Source organism: Notolepis coatsorum, assembly GCF_963971535.1.
Source record: "Notolepis coatsorum genome assembly, chromosome: 2".
Classification (NCBI taxonomy): Eukaryota; Metazoa; Chordata; class Actinopteri; order Aulopiformes; family Paralepididae; genus Notolepis; species Notolepis coatsorum.
The window spans coordinates 221,607,319-221,625,171 of NC_140166.1; the positions used below are offsets into that span (position 1 = coordinate 221,607,319).

The 17,853-nt window shown below is 42.4% G+C and overlaps 1 protein-coding gene across 1 annotated transcript in view; it reads right to left on the minus strand.

The window, feature by feature from the left end:
- The window catches only part of ralgapa1 (Ral GTPase activating protein catalytic subunit alpha 1), a gene marked incomplete at its 5' end in the record, with an annotated part of 173,748 nt that overhangs the window by 43,343 nt on the left and 112,552 nt on the right, over window positions 1-17,853 (minus strand). The window contains 2 exon segments of the mRNA XM_084308555.1: window positions 5,982-6,109; window positions 13,825-13,983. Coding sequence (XP_084164681.1) covers window positions 5,982-6,109; window positions 13,825-13,983 — 287 coding nt within the window.

Genomic DNA, 17,853 nt, shown 5'->3' on the forward strand with positions numbered 1-17,853 from the left:
TACAGCGCACACACACACACACACACACACACACACACACACACACACACACACACACACACACACACACACACACACACACACACACACACACACACACACACACACACACACACACACACACACACACACACACACACACACACACACACACACACACACACACACACACACACACACACACACACACACACACACACACACACACACAGTCCCTCTCCCTAGAGACACATATCCTACACATACACACAGCCTCCTGAGGGAGGTGTGGAAGAGAGTGATTAGCCGTGACCCCTCCCCCCATCTCTTCTTCTTCTTCGCTCCCTTGTTCGGCTGACAGGAAACAATTAGCCACAGACACCTCCCCCCTCACACACACACACACACACACTCACAGTAACACGGACATATGCACACGCACACCCTCACAGTAACACGGACATATGCACACGCACGCCCTCACAGTAACACACACGCGCACACTCACAATAACACACACATACTCACAGAATCAGACATCCGCATATGACACATGCACACACACTCACATTTGTATGAATACACACGTGAGACTATTTTATTGGACTTTAACTTGTGGTCCCTTACCTTAATTCTAAGCTTAACCTTACCCTGAGTCTATACTTAATTCCAACCTTAACTTTACCTTAATTCCGACCTTTACCTTAATTGTAACCTAAATTCTAAGCTTAACTGTACCTTGATTTTAACATTAATTCCAACCTTAACTGTAATCATACGTCTAGGCTTAACCCTGCCTTAATTGTAACGATAATTCTAAGCGTAACCTTGCCTTAATTGTAACCTTAATTCTAAGCGTAACCTTAATAATTGTAATCTTAATTCTAAAACATAACCTTACCTTGATTTTAACCTCAAATTCCAACTGTAACCTTAATTGTAATCTTCTAACCTTACCTTGATTCTAACCATGCAACGGCCTCTTCTCAAAGGGAGAGAAATGACCTCAATTTGTCGGCTTTCACTCAAGCTTTCTAGTCGCACACGCACACACACACACACACACACACACACACACACACACCAGATTGTGGTCTTACTGGGACAATAGGCTCATTGTGGGAGTTGGCAGAGAGACCATGCTGACTGATGGCTGGTTGGCTCTCTCTCTCTCTCTAGTATCAGGGGACAATAGCACTACATGCCCAGAGCTGCCATTTCACTGGGAACAGAGAGAGAGAGGGAGGCCAGTGACACACACACAGTCACACACACACACACACACACACACACACACACACACACACACAGTGCCGCTATCATACTGAGCCATATGCTGACCCTTGTCTCTCTACATCTATCTCTGCCAATCACTACTAGAGGGGGTATCCCAAACACTCTCTCTCTCCCTGGCAGTGTGTGTGTGTCCAACATTGTGTCCCAGAACTACAATCACCCAGGAGCAGATGGGAGGATGGCAGCATGCACACACACACACACACACACACACACACACAGAAGGATACATGTACGCACAGAGAGAGAACACACTCTGTGTTAATATCAGGAGGATTCAGAGCACATGATACAACAGCTGTAGAGATCTCAGCACAAGACCTCAAACAGGTCACATACACCACAGAGCTGCGTGCGTGTGTGTGTGTACAGATCTAGCACTGAAAAATCGAACCTCCGCTGCGCCTCTACCACTCCACTCCAAACTGATGTTGTGACTCCTATTGTTCTGGACCGGGCCACATTTCACACCTCCACTGCCTCCCACTGGGGAGACTTGTTCATCTTACATTTATATTCGTCCCAAACGCCCCAGCTCCATCCGATTCCTTCGCTTTTTTCACCGTTTACTTATCATGCATCGCAACACTAATATATGGGCAGTACCCCAAGTCAGACTGCCCATATACAAATTATCTTGGGGGTCTGAGGGCAGTAGCCCCCGACCCCCTCCCTGGGGCAGCACTTAAGTTAAGTACCCTCCCTTTGTTCACTTTGGGAGCCAGCCACCAGCCCCCGAAATATAAGACCTGAGTGCTAGTTCTAAAGTGGTTAGAATTTTCAGTGCTGCATCTGTATGTATGTATGTATGTATGTATGTATGTATGTATGTATGTATGTGTGTATGTATGTGTGTATATAAGTATGTACGTGTGTATGCATGTATATGTGTATGTATGTTAGGGCTGCAACGTTATTGATTCATCTCAGCTAAATGCTGAAAAACAGGGAACAAAATTCACTTTTTGGCTTTAGATTTTAAAAAACTACCAGCCAGAGAGATTTTTACCGGTCAGAAATTATAAATAGCTTTTTAGTATATCTCCATGAGTTATTATATATATTATGTGTTATCTCTTCACTATATTTCTGCTAATAAAGATACATATTTATTATCATCAACTATAACTATCAAGCTCTTTTTTATAGTGTAACATTTGGCTGGCTTTAGACAGAATAACCAACAGTGGTTTAACCACATAACAGGTGGGGGCCCGGGAATGGGCCGTCATGCCCGTGCATGAAAGTCACGGCACTTTGCGAGCGTCTAACGGCTCGGGGCTGCATTTTTCACTGAACATATAATATACCGTTCGAAAGATCTATTTATTGCCGTTCGAACGCCACCTCACTTGACAAAATCCATGCCTCGGTTCTCGAGTTACATGACAATATGTCAGGCGAGCGTCTTTTTACGGGCCGCACATCAGATGACCACCAAATGGATTTTGTAACGCTTTTTTTCTTGGCCTCGGTTTTACTCGGACGTCTCTCAAAGGCCCATTTCTGAACACATTTTTATAAAATTTGGACCATTACTACATAAGAATTCAGGCTATGGAACCGCAGTGTTTTCCAGCTTATATATTTTTTTTTATATATATATATATATATATATATATATATATATATATATATATATATATATATATATATATATATTTTTTTTATCCACTTTTTCTCCTTATTTTTCTATTTTTCTCCCATCCCAATTTCGTGTTTCCAATTCTCCCCTCCCCTGTCTTGAACGTTGCTCGACTATGCCCCCCACTGGTCGGTTGTAGGGAGGATAGAAGCCTTGCATCACGTGTCCCCTCCGGTACACGAGGAGGCAGCCTGTCGCATCTTTTCACCTGCCAGCGCACTCTCAGTGGTGAGGAGTAACGTGTGGGAGGCTCACACTACCCCCGCCACTTCCTGTCTCTGCTGTGCAGGCGTCCCCCAACCGACCTGTAGGAGTCGCTGTCCACAACGTCCAAATCCCCACCCATCGACTTCCACCCGCTGACTCTGCCAAATGAGCCAGTATGACGGACGGCCCAAGTCGGAGGCAATGCTGACACCCGGATTCGAGACACAAGTACACAAATACAAGTTCAACTCAAGTTCAGACCTCTGTTACTCTATTTCATTAGCACTAAAAGTGATTTAGTTAGAGATAGATGATGGAGTGATAGAGAGAGATAGAAGATGGAGTGAGAGAGATAGAAGATAGAGTGATAGAGAAATAGAAGATGGAGTGATACAGAGAGCGAAGATGGAGTGATACAGAGAGCGAAGATGGAGTGATAGAGAGAGATAGAAGATGGAGTGATACAGAGAGCGAAGATGGAGTGATAGAGAGAGATAGAAGATGAAGTGATAGAGAGAGATAGACGATGGAGTGATAAAGAGAGGTGTGAGAGAGATAAAAGATGGGGTAAAAGGATAGAGGGGAGAGAGAAGATGGAGATAGAAGATTTGCGTGATAAAGAGGTGTGAGAGAGATAGAAGATTGTGTGATAAAGAGGTGTGAGAGAGATAGAATATGGAGTGATAGAGATAAGAGAAAGAGTGATAGAAGATTGCGTGATAGAGACAGAGATAGATAGAAGATGGAGTGATAGAGATAGAAGATGGAGTGATAGAGAGAGAGAAGATGGAGTGATAGAGAGATAGATATAAGATGGAGGGACAGAGAGGTGAGAGAGAGGAGTCGATAATGACTGATTACTGTAATTCAGACTGTAGGCACAGCTATCGACCTGCTCCTACCAACAGTCAATACACACACCCTCTATCTGTGTGTGTGTCTCTCTCTCTCTCTGTCTCCATATGTGTGTGTGTGTGTGTGTGTGTGTGTGTGTGTGTGTGTGTGTGTGTGTGTGTGTGTGTGTGTGCGTGTGTGTGTGTGTGTGTGTGTCTCTTTCTGTGCACGTGGCTAAACAGCTTTTCACACCCCTCCTCTCCTCTCCTCTGCACTCTTTGGTCTCCACATGTTATTTCCACGAAAAGAGAGAAGATGAGAGAAGAGAGAAGAGGAGAGAAGAGGAGATGAGAGAAGAGGAGAGAAGAGAAGAGAAGAGAAGAGGAGAGAAGAGGAGAAGAGGAGAGAAGATGAGGAGAGAAGAGGAGAGGAGAGGAGAGAAGATGAGGAGAGAAGAGGAGAGGAGAGGAGGAGAGGAGAGGAGGAGAGGAGAGGAGAGGAGAGGAGAGGAGAGGAGAGGAGAGGAAAAGAGGAGAGAAGATGAGATGAGAATAGAGAAGAGGAGAGAAGAGGAGAGGAGAGAAGAGGAGACGAGATGAGAGAAGAGGCGAGAAGAGGAGAGGAGATGAGACGAGAAAAGAGGAGAGGAGAGGAGAGAAGACGGGACTAGAAAAGACGAGAGAAGAGGAGAGAAGATGAGGAGAAAAGAGGAGAGAGGAGAAAGGAGGAGATACGATGAGAGAAGAGGAGATACGAGGAGAGATGAGATGAGACGAGGAGAGGAAAGAAGAGGAGATAAGGAGATACGAGGAGAGAATAGGAGAAGAGGAGAGGAGAGAAGATGAGACGAGAGAAGAGAAGAGAAGAGAAGAGAAGAGAAGAGAAGAGAAGAGAAGAGAAGAGAAGAGAGAAGAGAAAATGAGGAGAAAATAGTTAGAGACGAGAAGCGACAGAGACGACACACTCCCATTGAGCCGGTTATTAACACTATTCAAACAATCACTATCACATTATCTAAGAGAGAGAGAGAGAATGAGAGGAAGAGAGACGAGAAGCGAGAGAGAGACGAGATGCGTGCACGAGCGAGAGAGAGGCAGAGAGAGAGCGAGAGAGAGAGAGGGAGAGAGAGAGAGGGAGAGATAGGGAGAGAGGCAGAGAGAGGGAGAGAGAGGCAGAGAGAGGGAGAGAGAGGCAGAGAGAGAGGGGAGAGAGAGAGAGAGAGAGAGAGAGAGAGGACACGCTCCCATTGAGCCTGTGTTATTAACAAACAATCACTATCACATTATCTATGAGAGCGAGAGAAAGAGAAGCAAAGAGACAAAGGGAGACAATATATATATATAGAGAGAGAGAGAGTGAGAGTGACCAGAGAGCATGGTCCTTGATGTAGAAAAATATGAGAGAAGAGAGGTCGATAAATATTGACCAGCAGGCCTGAATCAACCTACTACCAGAGATAGATAGAGAGAAAGAGAAAGAGAGCGAGATAGAGAGAAAGAGAAAGAGAAAGAGAAAGAGAAAGAGAAAGAGAAAGAGAAAGGAGAGAGAGAGAGAGAGAGAGAGAGAGAGAGAGAGAGAACACAGGTTATTAACCCCTGCAGAGCTGCCATTATAAACAACAGAAGGTGGTCATCTGATGGTCTATAGCGACTCAGAGTTCTAGAAAAGCGCTATATAGATCTCAGTTGTTATTATTATTATTATATTGAGAAGGTCCCATGTGGTCTTACACACTGAGAAGGTCCTAGGAGACCATGTGGTCTACAGAGATAGAAGATGGAGTGATAGAAAAAGAGATAGAAGATTTAGTGATAGAGAGGAAGTTAGAAGATGGAGTGAAAGAGAGAGCTAGAAGATGAAGTGATAGAAAAAGAGAGAAGATGGAGTGAAAGAGAGAGAGATAGAAGATGGAGTGAAGATGGAATTTAAGTTGAGCGCGGTTAACCGTCTGCAGCGTGGTAGTGAAAGGGTTGACCTTCTGTAGTGTGGTAGTGAAAGGGTTAATAAAGGTAAAGGATACAAGTTCTGGTACAGGGGTATGAGAGACTTGAGGGCGCGGCTGGCGTTGATGGCTGTGGCTCGGACCATCGTGGGGAGAACCTTCACGTCCACAATGGCACCATCGAACAGAGGACCGAAGAACGGCACCTAGAGAGAGAGAGACGGGGGAGAACGATTAGATTAGATTCAAATGTATTGTCTTTATTCAGTTTCGGTTTCAGTTTCAACTTTATTTGAACAGGGACAGCACACATTAATGAACATAAAGTAAATGTGTGAGACAGTGTTAGCCAAAGCTAATTTTCAACTAGTTGTCCCTGGGCCTGGTGTTAAAAAGCAGCTAAAAAGAAAGCATAACATATATGGCATACGGGGGCGGCTACGTGGCGTAGTGGGCAAGGCGCTCGCCACGAATGCGGAGACGCTGGGCTCGCCTGTTCGAGCCCAGCGCTCCACATTGCTTTCAGTTTAGCTGGTCGTTCATACTAATACACATTGGCCGTATTAGGGGGTGGGAAACTGATGGGTGGGGATCGGGCGTTGTGGACAGCGACTCCTACAGGTCGGTTGGTGCGCCTGCGCAGTAGAATCAGGAAGTGTCGGGGGCAGCGTGAGCCTCCCACGCGTTACTCCTCGCCACTGAGAGATCGAGCTGCGCAGGTGAAAAGATGCGACTGCTGTTACCTCAAGTACCGGAGGGGACTTGTGCTATGTATGACTTAGTCCACATTGCAGCCGGCTTGTGGGAGGCAAGAAACAGCGTTCGTGACAGGGGAGGGTTGAATTGGATGATACGAAATTGGGAGAAAAAAAAAGTGGATAAAAAAAAAACATATATGGCATACGGGTAATTAACAGATTGAGTGCCACGCCCCTTCCGGGAAGTGACCTGGCCTTGCCGTCCATTAACCCCATGTAAACGTAGTTGTAGTTTGTAGAGCTAAACCTATATTTTATATTATAGCATTGGGTCTAATAACGCTGTCGAGTGGCAGTGAGTTGCTTCCAGTCAATGTGCAAAAAAACAGATAATTTTTTCATCTGTACATTTCCATTTTATACCGTTTTGAATATGAACATAGTTTGGGTGCTTCTGAGTAATTCCAGGATTTCGCCTGATTATCGAATCCTCCTGAAATCAACGCTAGATGATCATTATTATCCTTCCTCGTGCAAGCATACAATGTGGTTTAGACCGGCGCCCCCCGCCCCCCCCCCCCCCTCCTGCACCCAACGGCAAACAGCCATACACATAAAACACTGATAGCTTCAATCGCGGTAGAAATAAATATCAGATCAACGCAAGCTTTTATATATAGAGTCCTTATCTGGTATCTGATGTAATGCAAAAAAAAGAATCCAATTATCTGATCGCCATTCCAGTTATCCACAGCGATCCTGTCTCCGACATTATTGGGCATTGCACATCAACGGGCGGGCGGGGTCAGTTGTCCAAACCATCCCTACAAGCGTGTGTTTTGCCGGAGTGTTTAGGACCCGCCCCCACGCCGCAGCTCGGTAGAGAAAATAAAGTACAAGTTTCGAATGGAGTGCAATAGCGGCCGAAGGCGTTAGAGGGCGGTATAAGACCGTCTGCCAGCTCAGACACATTCATTACAGCATGCACAAGGTGTCCCGCTGAATTATGAATGGCAATAGCAAATAAAATAAATACAGTGAGTACGTAAATTTAGTACGTTTCCGGCACTCAACCGTCGGGTGACAGAAACGTAGTTCTACGTTAACGCCACCCATTGTGTTAACCCTTTCCCCGCCAATAACGTCGTACAACGGGTTTCAAGTTCATGCGAATTCTGCCAATAACGGAGTACGACGTGATTCTGATCATAATTTCATATTTTCGCCATGGTATTCATATTTCACTCACGGAGCCTTGTCGGATGCTGTGTGAGCCAGCACAACTCTGCAACACTTCAATACTGCCACCTGGTGGCTGATCGGCGAGTTGCAACCGGAAGTGGATCTCTTGTGATCCCGGTGCGTCTCCCTATTCCGTCCGGCCACTCGTTTATCGTCGCGGGACTCAATACACACACCGTGGATATGGATCTTTGCCATAACTCAATAATCTACATGATTTGGACGTATATTAGTATTATACAAACCGGAAATGGATCGCCTCGATCCACACCACATAACTGGGATCTGTTTGCTCCACTCTCATCACCCAACGGTAAGAGGAGACTGACGTGAGTTTCAGCGTTTTTGTTTATCATTTTCGATACAAACTGCTCTGATCTATATATCACCCATACTACATAAATCATTTAACGTCGGCCACGGAATTATAAACGATCCCCCCCCCCCCCTCTCCGTTCACCCGCGCATGATCAGTCATACCGTTTAGGACCATGTACAGTTGACATTTTTAATATAGCGTTGATCGGTATCAAACTGCATTTGATAATCTAATAATATGCATTTGTGCCTATATCTCACGTTCTGGGAAATACTGCAGAAAACGATAAAAACATATTTATACTAGTCTAGACGGTATTTTCGTATGTGTGAATGAAAAAGTTAAACGTTGCTACATCCTGAACGATAGATAATCGATGTTGAATGAGCCATAGTAATGTCAATTTAGAAATACAATTTAAAAAGTTATAGCCCTGCAAAGAAGGTGAACATCTCCGTAGACTTAGTGCTGGCAGAGATCAAACAGCGATGGATATAAGCGTGGCAGAGAATGGGTTAAGAACAGGTCAAAATATTTACATCAGACATGTACAGACAATGTACAAACAAACAATAATTCTACATATTAGGTACAGGCAAGCATATGGGGTTATGAATCGAGATCGCGAATTATTTTCGATTAATAGTGCAGCCCTATATCAAGCCACCATGTGGAGATTCTTGTCTCTTCGATGGACTAATCTAGCTGGTTGTGGCCGGTGTGGGTTCACCAATCTATCCCCTCACTGTGGCATGGAGATTACATGTTCCTAACCCGGGTAGAATCTTTGAAACAAACATGTATCAACACATTGGGCGCCATGGGTTATACCCATCAATATACCCAGTCTGCCACCACTGTAAGCCTATGGAGATGTTTACCTTCTTTGCAGGGCTATAACTTTTTAAATATTATAGGTATATCTGCATTACTGTGGCCCATTCAAGGGGGGGGGGGGTCGTTTATAATTCCTTGATCGTCAGTAACGGCTTTATTTAGTATGGGTTGATATATTGATCAGATGGTTTGCAGTGAAATGAATAAACAATCGGGCTGAAAATAACGCTACTGTCCTCTTACCGTTCGCCGATGAGACTGGAGGAAAAAGATCCCAATTATTTGACGCCGATCTCCTAGATCCATTTCCGGTTTGTATGGCGCAATAAAACGCCGAAATCATATCGATTATTAAGTTTAGAAAGCGATCCAAATGCACTATAGTGTTTGTCTGGAGCCACGTAACAAGATATGACTGCCGGAGGGATTTCCTCGACACACCGATCACCACTTCCGGTTTTGGCGAGAGTGTAACTCGCCCGACCATCCACCAGGCGGCGGTATTGAGGCGTTGCAATCTCATACAGGGTCCGAGTCTGCAGTCCGGAGGTTGGCTGGATGAATTATGAATGCCATGGCAAAGAAATGAAATATTGATCCCAAAAACGGCGTAAGTCGTTCTTGGCGTTCAACGCATGGCGGGCAAAAAGGGCGTAACTCGTTTTTGGCGACCAATGTGTTAATAATAATAATAATAATTAGGGCTGTCAGTTTATCGCGTTAATTAGATTAATTAATTAATTACACAGCAAATTAACGCGTTATGAAAATGAACGCAAAATTTATAAAAAAAATATTATCTTTTTTTGTTAGTAATATTTTCTTTTTTTAAATCTCAATCATTCCATAATAACATAGAATAAACATTTATCGATTTTTTCTTTTTTTAAATAGTCCTTTTGCATGTTCTTGGTATCTGATTCTAGGGACATCTATGGATCTCAGGGAATGTATTCCCAGTGTCAGAAATACTGTATCTGTTACTAGGCTTGAGTAAATTGTAATGAACCAAATGAGAATATCAATTAAAAAAAAAAATTATCTTTGACTGTGAATAACACCATGCTAAAATTGACCAGACCTGAAAAATCTAAGCAAATGAATAAAGGGAAGATGATTAAACAGAAGGTTTTGTAGATACAGTACTGAATTCTGCCATCCGGACACATGCAATTTGAAATATGATTATAGAATATCAGGCCTAAAATGGTTATGCGATTAAAATGTGATTAATTAGATTCATTAATTACAAATCCTGTAATTAATTAGATACATTTTTTTATCGCCTGACCGCACTAATAATAATAATATATATTAATATGTCTCCAACCACAAACTATTTGACTAAACCTGTCAGAACTGTCAGACTCAATCAGCGAAACAAAAAAAGGATGTTATTATGTTTTTGTAATAAACCAATTGAAGAGCTCTCTGTGATATGGGAGTGAACTGTAACCTATTAGCTACTGTATGTGAGCCGGAGCAGAGTTAACGGCCTCTGGAACTCAATCGGACTCGGTACTTGCTTTTGGTTTCAACTTAATTCAATGTTTTTATGTTTGTCCATAAGAGAATCAAGTCCCGTCTCGTTAAGGTCGTTAATGGACGTTATCAGATACAGATCAGTATGAAAGGTCTCCAACCCATTCGTTCTTTGACCCAATCCAGTGTTTTTTCAGATCCACGTCATAAAAAAAATAAAAAAAAAAGGCTTCTATCTTATTTGTTTTTGTTTGAAAACAGAATCAAATCCTCTGTGCAAGCTTCTAGGGAATCTAATTCTACAGCCTGTGTATCTGAATGGAGCCCCGTTAATGGCTTCTGTAATTCAATATCTGACTCGATACCATGCTTTTGGATCTGTTATAATTCAATATTTGTGCTTTGTAGAATGCATGAGACAGACAGAGTTATGTTATCAGCTCGTCTGCTGTGTGTATTAACGTCTGATGTTTTGGACCCAGGGACTCTGGTAAGAGGACATCAGGTGATCAGGGTGAAACGTCTACAAACGCAGAGCGACAATATGAAGCTGGATCCTATTAAGAGTCCCTCAGTCGGAGACATAACTGAGGAGGGCCAGATGAAGCCCAGAGGCGTTTAGGAAAGATACAGTCACCGGTCTTAACCCTTTCACTGCCACACGACAGAAGGTTAACCCTTTTACTATCACACAACCGACAGCGATGCTCCATCATTAGGGTTAACCTTCTGTATTGTCACAGTGAAAGGGATAATAATAATAATAATAATAATAATAATAATAATAATAATAATAATAATAATAATAATAATAATAATAATAATAATAATAATAATAATAATAATAATATCTTACATTTATATAGCGCCTTTCAGGAGACCCAAGGCGCTTAACAGCTAAGGGAGGGGGACAGGGAACAACGTAACAACAAAATAATAATCAAAAGGAAAGAAAGAAAGAAAACGAAAGAAAAAAAGGGGAAATCAGGCAGTCATTTACAAATTTGGTGAAAAGGTGGGTTTTGAGTTGGGATTTGAAGGAGTGCAGGGATGTAACTACTAACCGGCTGTCGTGTGGCAGTGAAACCCATTCAGTGCCAACCACGAGATTAGTCGGGTTAACTCGCCATGCGTTGAGTGCCAAGACACGAGAAAACTCGGGTTTTAATCGTTATTTCTTTTATTAGCAATATCCATAAATTTTTCATCCATCCAGCCTGACGTTATCATTGGGAATCAAATCTGGGTCTGAGCTCGCAAAGGGCAAATACCGCCGCCTAACATCTCCCGGATGGTATTGCACATCATTGGATTGGATTGGGTGAGACTGTGCATCCGAAAAAAATTCCGGTCCAGGTTTTCCCATCTCTGGCAAGCAGTATCATTATAACAGATGGACTGGGGACACTCTGAGCAGTGTGGATTATGTGTTTTGGAGATATAACGTTGGATCAATAAACGCTATCAATATTTGGAATGGCGATCAGGAATTGGATAAAAAATGTGAGGTAAGGACTCTATTTGACCAGTCTTGGGTTAATCAGATGTTTTTTTCTCCGCCATCGCAGCGTGTGTGTGTGTGTGTGTCTGCGTAACGTTAGCGATGACCACGGCATGGATAATCGATTTTTCAGCCCGCTTCTCTAGCGTGCATAAATACACATATACTATCGATAATCTGATAATCTGTCTGAAAAATGACAACGTGTTTTGTGTATTCCAGTAAAGGGCGATTATCGCGGAATTTCTCTGGAATTACTAGACATCTCCAAAACTATACTCGTATTCAAAACGGTATAAAACGGAAATGTACCAATGAAAAAACAATCCGTTTCGTACATGTTGACTGCAAGCAAGTCATTGATAAGAGAGGGGTGTTTTAGACCCATAGCCATAATTTAAGATATAGTTTAAACGTTCGCAAATGTCCCCGTCCTCCCATTGACTTCCTTATTGGCACGCTAGCCCTAATATGGTCAAAGGGGCGTGGCTCTGAATGAGTTAATACATAGAATCAATTAACCACACCAATTAGAGATATAATACAAAATAAGACCTAGATAAAACTAGCCAAACGCCTGTCTGAACAGTAGCATTTTTAGCAGGTTTTTTTTCTTTTAAAGAGTCACATGTTTCTACTGATCTCAGAGAGAAAGGGAGGGTGTTCCACAGTTTGGGAGCAGCTAGCTGAAAGGCACGATCACGATAGGGCTGCACGATTTTGGGAAATAATCTAATTGCAATTTTTCGGACAGATATTGCGATTGCAATTCAATTTGCGATTTATAAAAAAAAATTAAGAGATACAATTAGCATTTTTCCTGATAAATTCTTATTTTCGGTAAATATTATAAAACATTGGTAAAAATGAAAATATACACTTTGACTGCTGTTTTGATAGGGTTAAGGTATTTACTCTTGGATACATTTGAAAAAAAAACACAACATCCAAGGGCCCACATGTGGGCGATTCGCGATGTGCCACTTTGCCAACCTCTAGTGGCTCGGGTGTGCATTATTTTAATACAATATATAGATAGAATTAAAGCCCTATTTGTTGCCTGTCGATTGCCCTTTCAGGTGACAAATCCGTTCAGCGGTTCTCGAGTTATATGCCGATATGTGAGGCGTGCGCCAAAGTACACATTACCACCCCCGACTCCCGGGGCTCTAGCTCCGTCAATCACATGGAGTAGATGTGGTTTGTACCTCAGGTTTCTTCAAGACATGTACTGTATGGAGTAGATGTGGTTTGTAACTCAGGTTTCTTCAGGACATGTATGGAGTAGATGTGGTTTGTACCTCAGGTTTTTACAGGACGTGTATGGAATAGATGTGGTTTGTACCTCAGGTTTCTTCAGGATATTTCATTTCAACCTTTATTTAAAATCGTAAGCTTCTGAGGTTTCCCTCATTTACATAAACAACGATTGTACAAAATGTAAACGGTACATAATACAAACAATATGCACAGAAATGTAAACACCAGAGTAAACATTTTAAAATGTTCAAATAATAAAAAATAAATCAGCTAAAACAGTTACAGGTAGTCACACAATGGTGTGAAATCATACGTTTAAACATTCCAAGGGAAGGAAGAACCTCCCATTTCAAAGAGAGTTGAAGGACATTCCATGAGTTAGAGGCATCAAAGGAAACGGCTACATGTACAGTATGGTGTAGATGTGGTTTGTACCTCAGGTTTCTTCAGGATATGTACAGTATGGTGTAGATGTGGTTTGTACCTCAGGTTTCTTCAGGATATGTACAGTATGGTGTAGATGTGGTTTGTACCTCAGGTTTCTTCAGGACATGTACAGTATGGGGTAGATGTGGTTTGTACCTCAGGTTTCTTCAGGATATGTATGGAGTACATGTGGTTCTTCATGGGGTAGATGACGATGAGGACGTCTCCAAACTCCGTGGGGATGATTCCTCGGCGGTAGTCCCTGGAGTGTTCCGACCAGACGATGTGGACCTCATCGTTACCCAGGTGTCTCAACTACAGACAGAGGAAAAATAAATAAAAAAATAAGAAATCTACAATCTACCTTGCCTGTATTACTACCTACTATGCTAATATGTCTATACTACTATGCAATCAACACCGTATCACCCAAGTTCAACACTATTTGTGTGTGTGTGTGTGTGCGCGTGTTGTGTGTGAACTTATGTTTGTGTGTGTGTGTGAATTATGTTTTTTGTGTGTGTGTGTGTGTGTGTGTGTGTGTGTGTGTGTGTGTGTGTGTGTGTGGGAGAGTGTTTTAGTGTGTGCTGTGTGAGACGAGAGTACTGTTTGTGTTTGTGTGTGTGTGTGTGTGTGTGTGTGCGAGCGTGTGTGTGTGTGTGAACTTATGTTTGTGTGTGTGTGTGTGAATTTATGTTTGTGTGTGTGAGAGTGTTTTAGTGTGTACTGTGAGTGTACGAGAGTACTGTTTGTGTGTGTGTGTGCGCGTGTGTGTGAAATGATTTGTGTGTGTGAGAGAGTGTTTTGGTGTGTACTGTGAGTGTGACAGAGGGCTCCAGGTGATAGAGTGAGTGTGTGAAGATGGTGAACAGACAACAAGATGAAGTGACCCCTGAAGACGGAGGAGAGGCTGGAAGATAGATAGGCACAAGTCTGACTGTGTGTGTACTGTGTGTGTATGTGTGTGTGTGTGTATGTGTACTGTGTGTGTATGTGTGTGTATGTGCATGTGTAGTGTGTAACACAACAGCTTTGCCATTAAAACACACACACACACAGTGATACACACACACACAGTGATACACACATACCAAATACCAGGCTGTTTACAATAATCATAAATACCACGTTGTTGACTATAATCCTAACTACAGTAATCATAAATACCAGGCTGTTTAGTGTTTACAATAATCATAAATACTAGGCTTTTTACTATAATCATAAATACCAGGCTGTTTAGTGTTTACAATAATCATAAATACTAGGCTTTTTACTATAATCATAAATACCAGGCTGTTTAGTGTTTACAATAATCATAAATACTAGGGATGCACCGATCCGACTTTTTCAGTCCCGATACCGATACAATACCCATTGTCAAAATGTTCTTCTCCAAAAAAGTAAAAAAATATATATTGTGTTTTTAAGAATTGTAAAGGATCACAAGTGTGTTTTTGATTTGTTGTAAACAAAGACAGAAAATAAACTTCATTCATTCAATTAATAAACTGTATGCCTCACTGTCACTGTGTGGAAGAGACTGGGATCATTCTTTTGTGCAGCAAGGCAACATCAGGCTTGACTTAAAACATTACTTTCCTAACTTAGTGAAACTAAATGTAACAAATTAACACAGATATAAATGTACTGAATGGTTATTTCTTATACAGTTTTTTTTTTCGATTTTCTTTCCCCCCAATTCTTTTGATACCCGATCCAGCTATTTTACTGATATCGGCGGCCGATACCGATACCAATATCGGATCGGTGCATCCCTAGTGTTTACAATAATCATAAATACTTTACGCTGCAAGCTGTCATACCACAGGTCTCCACAACGCTGCAAGCAGTCATACCACAGGTCTCCACAACGCTGCAAGCTGTCATACCACACGTCTCCACAACGCTGCAAGCAGTCATAATGGCCACAAACAGGCATTGCAATAGTAATAGTAATAATAATAATAATATTAAGAATCAATAGAGGTTTAAAGAGTTACAGCAGGAGGAACTACTACCTGCACCTAGGCATGTGCCGTTATGACATGTTAAATAAAAAATACCACGGTTTCACGGTAAAAAAAAATAATCCCGCCCCCCCCCCCCCTTCCCCCCCCCCATTGAACAAAACGTCTTTTATTACAGTGCACAAACATGCACAATCAGCTTTTCTGTGAGTGTTATTTATGAATGTGTGAAGACTGTCTGTATTACACACAGAGGGAACTGTCTGAACACTTTCAAACTAAGTACAGAATAAAAAATACTTCCAAATAAACTTTCATGATTATAAATATGTCGGCTACATGTCAAAAGGGCTATACGTTTTGTTAATGTAATCTACTTGCACAGATGTATGGTATATAGCCTAGTACTATTCTTACTGGATTAAAAACACACATTTAAACAATTGCATCTTTTGTGGTGGATCAACATAATTCACCCACGGAACTATGTGTTGGGGACAGGAGTTCTGCACGGACCATATCGTTTGTTACTGTGGGCAAACGAGTTCCCGTTAGCGAGCAAGTAACCGCTGTGTGTACGAGTGTCGACGCCGAGTTCATGTTCAACAGGTTCAGCGCCAGAGGTCGCCGTGGGCGTATGGCCGTTGTGTGCCAGCACTTTGTTCAATGGGGATAAATGCCGGTGTTTGCAGTGCTAAAACTATATTAAATATTATAGCTATGGATCTAATAACAGTCGATTGTCAGTGAGTGTCTTCCGGTCAACATGCAAAAAAAAAAACAGATAATTTTTTCATCCATACATTTCCTTGTTATACCGTGGTGAATATGAGTATAGTTTTAGAGTGATTCACTAGATGAGTCACATTAAAACGGTTACTTTTTGTATAGCTTGCTAGCTATGTAGCTAACGTTAGCTAGGCTGACAAAGCTGTAGCTAACGTTACTTTCCAGGCAAACCCCACTTGGCGAAGGGCTAACGTTAGTGAATTACCCCCATGCGTTGAGCATTATTTTCAGATAACAGCACACCACAATAGTATCGTCAATGTGTCAGCTAAGCCTCTGTGTGCTCAGCCATTTGTGTGTGTATGTATGTGTGTGTGTATGTATGTGTGTGTATGTATGTGTGTGTATGTGTGTGTGTGTGTGTTAAGCAGGTTTAGAGGCTGAGAGAGCGTGTGTCCTCATGTATGTGCGTGCATCACATATGAGCATGGCCATATGTGTGTGTGTGTATACAGTATATGTGTATATGTGTGTATGTTTATGTGTGTATACGTGTGTGTGTGTGTATACGTGTGTGCATGTGTGTGTGTAAGTGTGTGTGTTTTATGGTGCGTGATGTGTTACTGTTTGGTTAACATGTTTTATGATATCTGTGTGCGTTCATAGCTTATGTGTCTCCATGCCTGTGTGTGTGTGAATTTATATGTACTGTATGTGTGTGTGTGTGTGCGTCTGTGTGTGTGTGTGCATGTGAGAGTGTGTGTGTTTTAGTGTGTGTGTGTTTTATGGGACCAGCTGATCAAGGTTACCGATGGTGATGAACCAGGCGCCCTTGATAATCCAATCAGATGCCTGCGGCGATGTGATAGGCCGAGAAGCAGGAAGTGTGATGCGATTAAAGGGACATTAAGGCAGCGTGTAGAACGACAAGTGCCTCAGGGAACGAACACACACACACACACACACTAAAACACAGACACAAAAACACTTTCTCACACTGGAAACACAGGATGACAAACACACACATGAACATGCCTGTGTGCACGTATGTAGAACACACACACCCACACACACAGACACACACACAGGTGCATTATGATATCTACTATGAATCTGAGAGGTGCTCCGGGGTGCAAAGACTGACATCAATGGTTTTCTGTTAACGTGTGTGTGTGTGTGTGTGTGTGTGTGTGTGTGTGTGTGTGTGTGTGTGTGTGTGTGTGTGTGTGTGTGTGTGTGTGTGTGTGTGTGTGTGTGTGTGTGTGTGTGTGTGTGTGTTATTTGTTTAAGTAGATTGTGTCAAGTGATTCATGTCAAGTTAAGTGACATTCATGTGTAGCAGGCGGGTGGAAGAGAAAGAGAGGGGTGGACGAGAGAGAGACAGAGGGGAGAGGAGAGAGAGAGAAGAGAGAGAAGAGAGGAGAGGAGATAGAGGAGAGAGAGAAGAGAGAGAGAGGGAGATAGAGGAGAGAGAGAAGAGAGAGGAGAG